The following is a 12,566-nucleotide window of genomic DNA, read 5'->3' as shown; positions in this document are numbered from 1 at the left end:
AACTATTTGGGGAGGGGGGGGGGGGGAGGTATATCCTTCAATAAGCCCTGTCAGATGAGCAGGGTTAAGGGCAAGAGCTGAGCTCGCATCACACCTGCACCAGTCTGGCTCTGAGCTACAATCTCCGCTCGCCTGCCCCTGTTGGAGCAGCACACTCAGCACCCCGATATCCAGAAGGGCGGCACCCCGCCTGCAGTTAGGGAGCAGCGGTCTACACCCCGGTCCACGGGGTACGCACCAGCCAGAGGAGGGCAGACCCCGCACTACATACAGTGCAGTAAGCAACAGCAGGAAACCAGCCTCTGGAACCTCCTCTGAAGTCTAAAAGCAGGGTTTAAAAGGACAGCTCCAAGGCTGGCAGCAGGCTTCCGACCCGGTCAGCAAAGGACCTGGGCCCTGAGCTCAGGCGGACACGAGGGAGGCGGCGCTGAGCGTGCGCCACCCCGCCCCCCAAGCCTCCCTCCACCCGAGTTCAGGTGGCAGCTACGCTGCTAACCTTGCATGCACCTCTCGGCACTGGGGTCCATGGTCTTCACTGGCCGGAGGCTACTACAATTCTGCAAATTCTTCCCTCCAGGGGTTTGAAAATGTTTGTGAAGTGCCATGAACTGCTCTAGACGATGGGCTGGCTGTTGTATAGTCGCTCAGTCATGTCTGGCTCTTTGTGACCCCGTGGACTGCAGTGCACCTCTGTCCGTGGGATTTCCCAGGCAAGAATACTGGAGTGGGTTGCCATTTCCTTCTCCAGGGGAATCGTCCTGACCCAGGATCGAACCCATGTCTCTTGCATTGGAAGGCAGGGCTTTTCTTATCACTGAATCACTGGGGAAGACGACGGGCTACAGCCGGGCAAAAACCAGCCCCTGCGATCCGGAGATTCTGTCCTAACGAGAGCAGCCAAGCTCGGGTAGTGAGCACCACGGAGGAGGAGGAGCACCACGGAGGAGGAGGAAGAGCACGGAGAAGGAGCAGCAGCACGGAGGAGCAGCACCACGGAGGAGGAGCAGTCTAGTGTGGGGAGCTCCACGGAGGTGGAGGTGCACTGAGGGGGAGCAGCGCCTGCGTGCAGTGAGCACCACCAAGGGGGAGGAGCACACTGGAGCGGTGAGCACCACCGAGGGCACGGTGTGCACCACAGAGGAAGAGGAGCAGCCCGATGGGAGGACTGTGTGACTTCACTGGAATAAGTCGGAGAGGGCATCTCAAATTAACATGCCTTTGAACAGAAAGCTAGAAATAGCGTGCTTTACAAAAAAGACCTGGCCAAAGGAACCACCAACACAAAGACATAGTGCAAGGACCGGGGTTTGGAGTTTTGAGGGGTGGAAGGACCAGGGTTTGGAGTTTTGAGGGGTGGCAGGTAGGAGTACAGCCTCAGGCACCCTGAAGGAAGAGGGGAGTCACAAAGGCAAGGCCAAGTGCACCCTCTAAATGGACCATTCTGGAGTCCACTGTGATAATCCCAATGGGAGATGGGGGCTTGGCCAGGATGGTAGCCCTCAAGGTTTTGACTGGGAGAAGTAGTCAGTTCCTGGATCTATTTTAAAAGAAGGGGCAATGGGATTATTTAACAGATTGAAAGGCTGAGGAAGAGAGGATGACTGTGAAGTTTTGGTCTGGGCAAGCAAAGCAGAAGCACGAAGCTGCCATTTATGGAGTCAGGAAGACTGTAGGAGGAGGGGGAGCGGATATTTTTTTTACACAGGAGAACCTTTGGAACTGTCAAGTGTTCTCTACAAAGATTTCACCACCAAAAGCTCTGCCCTCAAGTTCTGAATTCAGAACTCAAACCCACAGCCTCCCTTGCAGCTAAGATGCCGCCAAGGGACTTAAACTCATCCAGATGGACTGACCACAGCTGGCGTGACTTGGATGCGGCTGGCTGCCCCACTTCTGCAGCTCCAGGCGGCAGTGGTCAGAACTGAATGCCCCCCAGATCCCTCTGCTTTATTGCTCACTCTGTAATCACTCTGTGACCCGCTGCACCCTTGAGTAAAACGTCCTCTACCTGCCATTCTCAGGCTTTTGCGCTGAGATGCACCTGATGTTGTGAAGACGGGACCAGTTACCTCTCCTTCCTCCCTTTATTTCTGAAGCCAGCAAGGAAGAGGAATGGGGGAGAGCTCAGTCAGAGCCAACAGCGCTCAAGCAAGGGAGCTCTCTGGCAGCTCAGTGCACATGGAAGGGAATTCTCCCCTCCCCAACCACCAAAATCTGGCCACCTACCAGGAAATGAGATCTTCTCATCTCCAAGATGCTGACCAGTGGCAAGGGACATACAGGTGGGAAGCAGAGAAGGGAAGTCATGTTTCTTTTTTTTTTTTTTTGGAAGTCATGTTTCTTTATGAAGCCCAGAATGCTTGGAAGAACCCCCAAAGATGCAAATACCCAGGTTATTGGGATATCTCAAATCTTATTGGAAATTTCAAAGCAGCAGAGTAATGACAGGAAAGGGAAGTTCCCCTTCTGGCTGACTGTTTCATGAAAGTATTCCAAAGCCCATAGACCAACAGTTGTCTGACCCTTACCTCTCCTTCAGTTCTCTCTGGCAGAAATGATGGTGATGAAATAGAGGAGAAAGGAACTTTTTGCTTTTAGTGCTGGGAACTCTCTCTGCTTGGCTGTCTCTTCTGTGGTACATCTCAAATTGATGTTCCCTTCCCAGCAGACATCTCCCCAGCCCTCCTTGGGACTAGCTCCTACAACCACCCAGGCAGAACTAGACTTTTTTTTCAGTCTCAGGGCCATTAAGTAAACCTTAATTACCCCAGCAACGATAGATTTTTTGCATTTTAATTCCTTTTTTTTTTTTGCTATTGTTACTCATCTTACTTTGAGGTTCTGAACATTTGATGTTTCTTAGAACAAAGGCAGTGCCTTTGACGAACTGTGAAGAGCCAATTCTACTGATGTGTTTGGTAGTTGTTTTTTTAAGTATTCTTTTAATGATTTAATACCAATAAAGGGAAACCAATTTGGCTAAATCTTTGGAGCAATCTGTTTCCTTGATTTTTTTTTTTTCCTACAAAAAAAGTATCTGGGAAATGGGAAGCTGGGTAATGCCTGCTACTGTAGACTGTTATGGAGTTTGAGTTTGGGGCTTTATTAGTAGGCAAAGGATGTTCATGTTACATGTACACACTAACCACACTCAAATCCCAGCTCCAGAGTGTCCAGGAACTTTCTAACACCTGGCTCATGCAGACAGTTCCTCTTGAGGTCAGAGGAACCTGCACTAGTGAGGCGTCCACGGCCTTGCTGAGAGAAACAAGACTCCTGCAGCTTCCTGCTCTTTCTCTGAGTCCCCTCTTCCATCCACGCCCCCACCAATCCTTCTTCTCTTCTCTCTTTCTACTAACGTCTTTTTCTAGTTCCATTCACAACTACAGTTTTAACTTGTACAGATGTTTCAAAACTCTAAGGGAAAATGGCCTTAATAAATGTGCTGCATATAAAAATAATCACACTGCCATAAACAACTCTTTTACCAGGAAGAATTTCACTTTCTTCCCGGAGCATAAAAGACTTCTTTTACCCTTATGAAAAAAACCTGCTTTAAAAAAACCAAAGCCATCCAACTCTTCTTCGTGGAGGTTAAAGAGGAGTTAAAGGAATGGCAGAGAACAAACCTTTTAATACTGATTATTTCTATTTAGAATTCACTGCTACAGCTTATCCCAATGTTGTACAGTATATACTATTTTCAGAACTACTTAGAAAGTTATAATGTGTAAAATGTGTAAGTAATTACTGGCTCTCTTTGGTTCTTTTTGTGGTTCCAAGTAAAGCAAGTATCTCAATCTTAAGATTTTCTACTTATTAAAAAAAATCACATATCTAACACACATCAGATATTCAGAAGAAAGACCTTCACTGAGAAAATCTTCATTATAAAAAGTTAGAAAATAATTTATTGTACTGATGACAACAATTTGTTAATCTTTGAAGAAAATATAGCTTTCTTTAGAAAGAATTTTAAAGAATCTGCTTTAGTAGTTGTATTAATACAACCTGTCAAGCATCAACCCATAAATTTCAGAAGACTATTTGAAATGAAAAGACTCCAAAATCCAAAACTAAAACAAAACGACATTAACTTATGATTATTTTAAAAGGAAAACCCAAGCTGGGAGATCTTATAGTCAGAACCACTTAGTGGATGAGCAGAGTGAGATACAGATTTTTCCAATATTGCACACAGATGGAGCATTTAATCGACAAGGACTCAACTGTCCCAACTCCTGGTTCTTTAACCCTTTCAGCAGTGGTGAGTCTCTGACTCACTGGAAGAGGACTAGAGAAGGAGCGCCCATCGAATACAGGTGCACATCAGGAAGCTGCTTTGGGGTTTCTGTCTGACACCCAGTTGTTCACCTCAGCTGCACAGGGGAGTCACCTGTGGAGCTCAGAAAACCAGGAAAGCAGGAAGTGCTTATATTCAGATGCGATTGATATGGGCATACATCCTGAGAGGTTTTAAATGGAGGGTAGGCAGGATGGGTGTGTGTGTGTATGTGCAAACGTGCACTCACTCAGTCGTGTATAATTCTTGCACTGTAGGACAGTGGTTGAGAACCAATGGCCTAAGCTATGCCGCATACTTTAACTTTCAATTTATCTTCTGGTGTTTCTGTTGCTGCTGTTTGTTTTTCAGGGAGCAGTGGAGGAATGTGGTTGGCTGATTTTACTGCTATCAACTGTTAGTGCTAACTGAACTAACAGTTTAAATTTTCACATAAATATCATACTTGTTTCTTTGATGAAAGCAAATAAACCAAAATTATACAGAATATATTCAAGTAATTATAATGCTACCGAAAACATATACTTGAGATTTACAACTAAAACTAGAAGTATAATAGAGAAGCTGAGCAGATATTTTAGGTTTAAAGTCTATATCTGTAAACAATAGATTCATATGTAAATGACAAAATGGTATAAGCTACCAGCAGAGAATAGGCACTATACACCTATAGAACCTTTAGCATCTCTAGAACAATGTAAACGTCTGCTTAAAATACACACACACACACACACACACATACACACACACATATTTATCAGTATAAACTTCCTAATATAAAAGTAGCTTTCCAAATTACAAGAGAAATCATTTCATATTTTCTCATTAAACTTTCAAGCATAAAACCATGTCTTTCTTCATTTTTAAGGAAAAAAGCTAAAGATTTAAAACTTTATATTTAACCAAAGCATGCTGCAGTTCATGGGGGTGTGAAGAATCAGACACGACTTAGAGAATAAACAACAAAATATGATCTCTTTTACACACCTCTGTTAAAAATGTCACACTGAATGCTCTAGAAGATGTTGAAATTTAACTACAATGTAAGAAGTAACTAAAACCATATACTCCAGAAATTTAAATTTTAAAACACAAATAAAAATTACCATACCTACAGATCTTCTCAAAAATATTTTCTTGGTACAAAACTCCATCTACAGGGAACTTTGGCATCAAAGACAGTAGCATCTGCTATCTCCTTGGAAGCAGAAATGTGAGGTGTAAATGTATTTGCTAGTAAACTTTAAATACCTTCATATTCACTGATGAAGAACAAGTGAGGAAATAAAGACAAAATGTGGCCAACAAAAGGCCATTATTTATATAAATCTGCAATCCACTGAAAGAGTTCCAAACATTTCAGGTGTACAAGCAAAACAGCTTGGCTCCAAGTCTCTTAGAACAAAACATGCATATATAAAAATGCTGTGGGTAAGAGAGCAAAAGAAATCTCAAAGCATCACTATTTCACTAGGTTCAAAGTTTACCTTCTTTTATTGATGTGTGTTTATATGTGTATATATCTACACACATAAAATGCATGTTTAATATATGTAATTCTATTTTCTTTATACTTCCTAAAAATGATTTAGCTTCCCATGTCCATTTTTCCTTTGGTTTTCTGTATAAATTTTATCATGTGCTTGTCTATATTTTAAAAACATCTTGTGGATTTTTATAGAAATTACATTAATCTGTGGATCACTTGGGGATTCTCTGATGGCTCAGCAGTAAAGAATCCACCTGCCAATGCAGGAGACACAGGTTCCATCTCTGGGTAGAGAAGCTCCCCTGCAGAAGGAAATGGCAGCACACTCCAGTATTCTTGCTTGGGAGATCTCATGGACAGAGGAGCCTGGCGGGCTACAGTCCATGGGGTCTCAAAGAGTCAGAGAGGACTCAGCGGCTAAACTACAGTATAATTTGTCCAGGTAGGTGTCTCTGAGTGAATATGAACTATCAAAAAAAATTAAGACTCTGAATGTAAAACAGACACTAGGCACCCATTCCTCTCCATTGTGCTAAGCCTTCATCTACTTCACTGGCAAGCCTTCCTTTCTCATCCTATCACACCCTATTATGCTCCTTATATAGGAGGTCTACGCTCTTTAGAGGGAGAAGGCAATGGCAATCCACTCCAGCACTCTTGCCTGGAAAATCCCATGGACGGAGGAGCCTGGTGGGCCGCAGTCCATGGGGTCGCTAAGAGTCGGGCACGACTGAGCGACTTCACTTTCACTTTTCACTTTCATGCATGGGAGAAGGAAATGGCAACCCACTCCAGTGTTCTTGCCTGGAGAATCCCAGGGACGGGGGAGTCTGGTGTGCTGCCGTCTACGGGGTCGCACAGAGTCGGACACAACTGAAGCGACTTAGCAGCAGCAGCAGCATGCTCTTTAGAAAGAAAAGCAAAATGAAGCCCTGACTAGAGTCCATAGGGTCGCAAAGAGTCGGACACGACTGAAGTGAATGAGCACACTGAATTCATGCTTAGGATTCAGAGACTAACTATAAATGAACATTTCATGTCAAAAAACTGGAATTTTTAAGAATTTTACCAGTCCTCATCACTCCATTCTTCCTAACTTTTCAGAAACATTGTTTAAACTATATCAAACTGTATTTTTTAAAAATATAGTTAAAAGTATGTTTTGATTTTAACTATATTTTAAAAAGCAATTTTTTTCCCAGAATAGACTAACAATACAAAGTAACACAGGTGGGAATCCTAGAACTCACTCGGCTCCTTAATAACCCCAAAGAAAACATTTATTTTAGCCAAACAATTGTAATGTTTGTCTCCTTTTAGAAACATCTGCTGCCAAAATAAACATTTGCACTGGAAGAAGTGTTTTGGCTGTTAGGATGGTACCAAATAAAATGCTTACGTTCTGAAACAAATACTTTACTCCAAAAACACATAGCAAAATACATATCCAGAGGGTGTAGAAGATAAAGACACAAATTAAAACATCTGTTCATTTTTAAAGTCTTTTTCAAAACAACCTCAGTTTTAAATTCAGTTGTTATTTAGATTGAAAGTGGTAAGTGCAAATGGGTCACCTTAACAAAAATAACAAATTCTATTTAATTTTGCCATCGTCCATATTCTTGCTGTTGTAAAGGTCTTCACAATACACACGTATTTTTGAAAACTGAAAAGTCATGTTTTCCCATTACAAAACCACTCATGAACTTAAAATCCCCACTCTGCCCTCTTTCTCTTTCCCTGTTTTATAATTCCAGGGTTGGTTTTATAATCCCAACAGGTATCAGGTTATATAAACATCTGCGACAAGACAGAGAATTAAAATATCAATTCAATTAACCCTTGATAACTTGGGAAAAATCTCAGACAACATCATTGAAATCTGCTGGACACAAATAAATATAACTTTGCTTCTGTAACCTATTTCTTCTTGGTGCTATTTCTATGAAAAATCTTTTTTAGAGCAAGTCAGCATAGGCCTATGTATACATTTACAATCACAAAGGACAAGAAAAGTGAAATAAAACATTTGCTTACCCACATCCCTGATCCCGCAAAGGACACATTGGTGTCTTAAATTTAAAAAAACAGAAGCAGATTCTAGCAGCCTTACAGATTATATATCCTCTATGTGGCTCTGTATTAGATGAAATCAACCAGTGTACTTCTGTTAACCATCCCCAGGTTTGAATTCCAGGAGCCTAGAGGCAGAACATTCTTCACAGAGGCAGAGAAAATTCATTTCCCCTCTCAGCTCAATAAAAACCCAAGTAGACTAGTTTCCAGGGCACGGTGCAAAACTAACCTGTTTAGCTATGTATTTGCCTGATGATGTGAAAGAATCAGCAAGTGAAAGACCACAAGTCTAGTTCCAGTTAATAAATACCAAAATGATGTACTATTATCACGTCAGGCTTCAAAGACCCAGTCATGAGTATATTTCAAAAATAAAATTATCACCATACAAATCAAGAATCACTAGGTTACTAAAATCCAACAGTCAGTGACCAGTTCCCCCTGACTCTCAGAGATAAAAAATAAGCAGTGATACTCAGCATGTTAAATTTCATATACGCACTGTGATTCTTTCGAACACATACTCATTTAAAATTCCTATCACAGGAAGAGAATGCCAGCCAGGAATCAAAACTGTGACCCCTGAGCCAAAGACAACTTACCACTCAGTTGGTAAGTAGGCAACTCAATTTACAAACTTGAATTCCTGCATTTTAATCCTTTGCAGAAATATATGAGCAATATTAAATGAACTGGATTCAGCTCATTAGAGGTTCACAAACCAAGCACAGAAAGCTTTGGAGGTCGTCCAAAGTAAAGCCATGCCTAAGTGGTGATGTCCACTCAATAAAAACTCAATGTCATCATTATCTTCCAACTTTTTCCCAGAAGAACACCAGCAGTCATGACCACAACAATCCTTGGCCAATTGCCTTAGCCTAAGAGAAGACGGATAGGACCAGCAGCCAATCACTGTGCCAGGACCTTGTTTGCAGACCAAATTTATAATTACCCAAAATTCACAAATAAAGCAACTCACTGACTATTCCTCGCCAAACACAGACTAAAGCTAACAAAATAAATGTGCTCTAATAACCTTCACCAAAACCTACACCATTTTTTTTTCCTTTCCAAAGCTATTAATTAGCCTACACCTGCCTGATCACATGAACTCAGTAGTATGCCCTATGACTCCCCTTTAAAATGTTACACACACTCAAAACTGCATTAGCAGTGCTTTTTAGCCTTTTAGATTTCAAAAGAAGATATGTCATTTCAAGGCTATATTATAACTAAATCAAAAAGTAAAAGAGCAATACAGATTATTTAGAACTTTCAATTATGATTAAACTCCCAAATATGGAAGTTTGATAGCCAGGGCATTCAGTTTCTTACCAGATACCCTATTTTCCTTTCATTATCAGAAAGAGTTGTGCTTAAATAGAATTAGGCTCTTTTTTTTTTTTTTTTTTTTTGGTTAGCAGTAAAATATCTAATCTAAAATCTTAATTAAAAATTTGCTAAAACATTGGTGAGTAATCTTCAGCAATTTGTCCCTTCAAATAAATCCAAGAGTTACTGGATTTCAAAAGCATATAAGAACCATGGGGATTAAATAAAACAAAAAAGCAAACTGTGGTCATTCTATATGACTGTGTACGTCCTCCACTTTTAGCCTTATGTATGTGGGAAGAAAACAATGAAAAAAAATATTCCCAGGTAATCATTCTTCACACTTGTGAAGAATGTTAAGACTCCCACTCTGGGATTGCAAAATAAGCCAACGTCTTAAACTTCTAACAAGACTTTAACTCATTCAAGAAAGAGAAAGACAGATAACCATATATTAATACATATACATGGAATCTAGAAAGATGGTACCAACGAGCCTGCATGCAGGGCAGCAAAGGAGACACAGACAGCAAGAACAGACTTTTGGACTGAGTGGGAGAAGGAGAAGGTGGGATGATTTGAGAGCGTAGCACTGAGACATATCCATCACCATACGTAGAAGAACCAGTGCGAGTCTGACATATGACACAATGCACCCAAAGCTGGTGCTCTGTGACAACCTGGAGGGATGTGGGGTAGGGAGGGGGGTTCAGGATGGCGGGGACACATGTATACCTGTGGCGGATTCATGTTGATATACGGCAAAAAACCACTGTAATACTGTAATTATCCTCCAATTAAAATAAATAAATTAATCTAAAAAAAAAGACTTTAACTCATTCAGAGGAAAAGGTTCATCCGGTAGCTTGCCATGAAGAGCTCCTTTTGAAATGATTCTCCAAATTTCCCTTCGGGGAAACATGGCAGAAAGGAAGATGCATGGAGAGGGAGCGGCAGCCTCCACTCCCCTGCTGCCCCACTGCCCCTGCTCGCTCCCTGTGGCCAGAGTCCCACACAGAACTGTCAGCCCCAAGCCAGCTGGTGCTAAGGACCTGAGCACCTGCCTGCCTGGGCCTTCTTCCCCTCATCTATGGGGAAATTAGCTTTAAAACTTAAAAAAATAAAAGGGAGAGAGGGGGAAAAAAATTACAGCTCTCATCTGACTTCTCAATCATTTACAAATTATCTCCTCATAATTAGCAGTCTCAACTGAAGAGTTTTACTCTAGGTGGCAAAATATTACTAGAAGAAAGGAGTAATGTTCAAAAAAAAATATTACAAGTACAATTAAGTATGCGACTGCTAGAATTCTGAGTGGCCAATCTCTGGTGGCTCAGATGGTAAAGAATCTGCCTGCAGTGCAGGAGACCCGGGTTCAATCCCTGGTTCGGGACGATCCCCTGGAGAAGGGAATGGCTACCCACTCCAGCGTTCTTGCCTGGAGAACTCCATGGACAGAGGAGCCTGGTGGGCTACAGTCCATGGGGTTGCAAAGAGTCGGACACGACTGAGTGACTCACATACCATATTTAATAAACAAGGGGTCAGAACTTCTAACAAGAACGAAGACCACTTAAAGAACCAACAGCTGGGATTCAAAGGCTGAACTGCTTCTATCTTCCCCTACAACTGCCTTAAAATAAAAATGTCACTGAAGGACAAACTAAGATAAAGAGGAAAGACAATTTTCAGTCTCTGAAACTTATCCGTGAACCTTTAGACACAGCTATGGAGCGTATAAAGTATGATACAGCGCATACATCCACTGTAGAGAACCAAAGTTCTATGTTTTTTCCACAGTGATTTTTGGTCAAACGTAGAGAAAAACTTCCTGAGAGAAAGCAACTGTGAGACTCTGGAGCAGGCTGCTGGTAGCCCTCTGGGATAACCTATCTGGGAACAGGAAAACACCGAGGTGGGCATCAGACTGGTATCCTATTGGATGAAAGGCCTGGTGTGGTAATTTACAAGTCAGCCTTTCTGGTGTTTCTAGCAACTAAACCTGCAACAAGTCTGCATCTCCTCAGGCCAACATTACAAGAATACACTCTCCAGGGTGCAAGAGACTGAGGCCTTACTACTGCCAGAAGGTAGATGGTCATTTAAGGTAACTCCAACTATTTGATTCTAGAGAAAAAGGAGAATTTTTTTTGAAGAGCAGAAAGTCTTTTTTGCTTGTTTTATGTAAAAACACAAAACTCATCAAACCTAAGAGAAGTGATACACATGAAATTCTCTTACAAGAAACACAGAAAGCTGTTTCAAAAGACACAGGAGAAATAAAAGCAAAATAACTTTTGGGCAGACTAAAGAAAACTTAAGCTGATGCCGTCTTTATGAGAAAAACCTTTAAATAACTTAAAACTTCACCTTAAGAAGTTTATTCACAGCTCAAAATCTGACACTGTCTGCCATCAGAAATATTAGAAAGCCAAGTTCACTTCAGGGCTCCGATCTATATAATTTGCTGCACAACGGTGACACAGTCAATCTTTCAAATAGAACAGGAACTGTGTCCACTTTGTTCTAAGAAGCTCACGTTTCCTGCTTTTAAAAGAGATGGGAAACAGTTGTACCTGTGATCATTTCAAGAAACTATGAAAATTTTTAAAAAGCAGAAAATCCGTGAAATGCTTCCCAACTGTCTCAAAACTAACCTTCAGTAGACAGGAAAAGACAAAGACGACACAAGGAGCAAACATGGGAGGAAGTGGAGCGAAAACTAGCACAAACCTGCTGCTGGGGGTACTGCATGCCTCCCATGGCCCCCGGGGGCCGACCTTGAATGCCGATGGGATACCGCTGCGGGCCTGGGGGGCCATAGGAACCTCCAGGGTAAGGGCTGCTCTGCTGTGGTTGAGAATGAGGGTTACTGCCCATGCCATACAGCTGGGGTCTCTTCATCACCATGGGATCCATTGGGCTGCCCTGTGAAGGAGTAAAAGAAGACGTAGGCTTATTACTTCATTATTGCAGAGACAGAAATGTCTATTATGCTATCATACATATTAAAAATGCAACTCTCCTTACTTGTGAAATACGAAAAACAACGACCTGACAAAACCCAGAAAAACATTTAAGGCAAAAAAAACTATGTGGATACAAAACATTTTTTAACTTTTAGCAAAGCTTTAATAATTAAAAGGGATCTGGAACAAACAATATATTGAAAGATTTTGCATTCATCTAAAATTCTACCACGCACACAGGAAACGGGCATGATAGTTAACGTCACCCAGCTCTTTCAGCTTCCCAGTAACAAAAGCAAAGTATAGTGAGTGGTTAGGAACCCTTCCTGACTTCAAAGTATTCTTAGAACAATTACCTTATTTTAGACCTGAGTCTGCAAGTCCTGATCAAACATTA

General features: G+C 41.7%; 1 protein-coding gene across 1 annotated transcript in view; it reads right to left on the bottom strand.

The window, feature by feature from the left end:
- ARID1B (AT-rich interaction domain 1B) overlaps window positions 1-12,566 on the bottom strand; it is a 419,926-nt gene that overhangs the window by 358,986 nt on the left and 48,374 nt on the right. The window contains exon 2 of the mRNA XM_068984869.1: window positions 11,934-12,128. Within this exon, the coding sequence (XP_068840970.1) occupies window positions 11,934-12,128 (195 nt within the window). The remainder of the gene's footprint in view (window positions 1-11,933; window positions 12,129-12,566) is intronic.

This window comes from Capricornis sumatraensis, chromosome 13 (assembly GCF_032405125.1).
Source record: "Capricornis sumatraensis isolate serow.1 chromosome 13, serow.2, whole genome shotgun sequence".
NCBI classification, from domain to species: Eukaryota; Metazoa; Chordata; class Mammalia; order Artiodactyla; family Bovidae; genus Capricornis; species Capricornis sumatraensis.
Note: the sequence above shows the minus strand (reverse complement) of the source record. Positions and strands in the feature narration are given on the sequence as shown.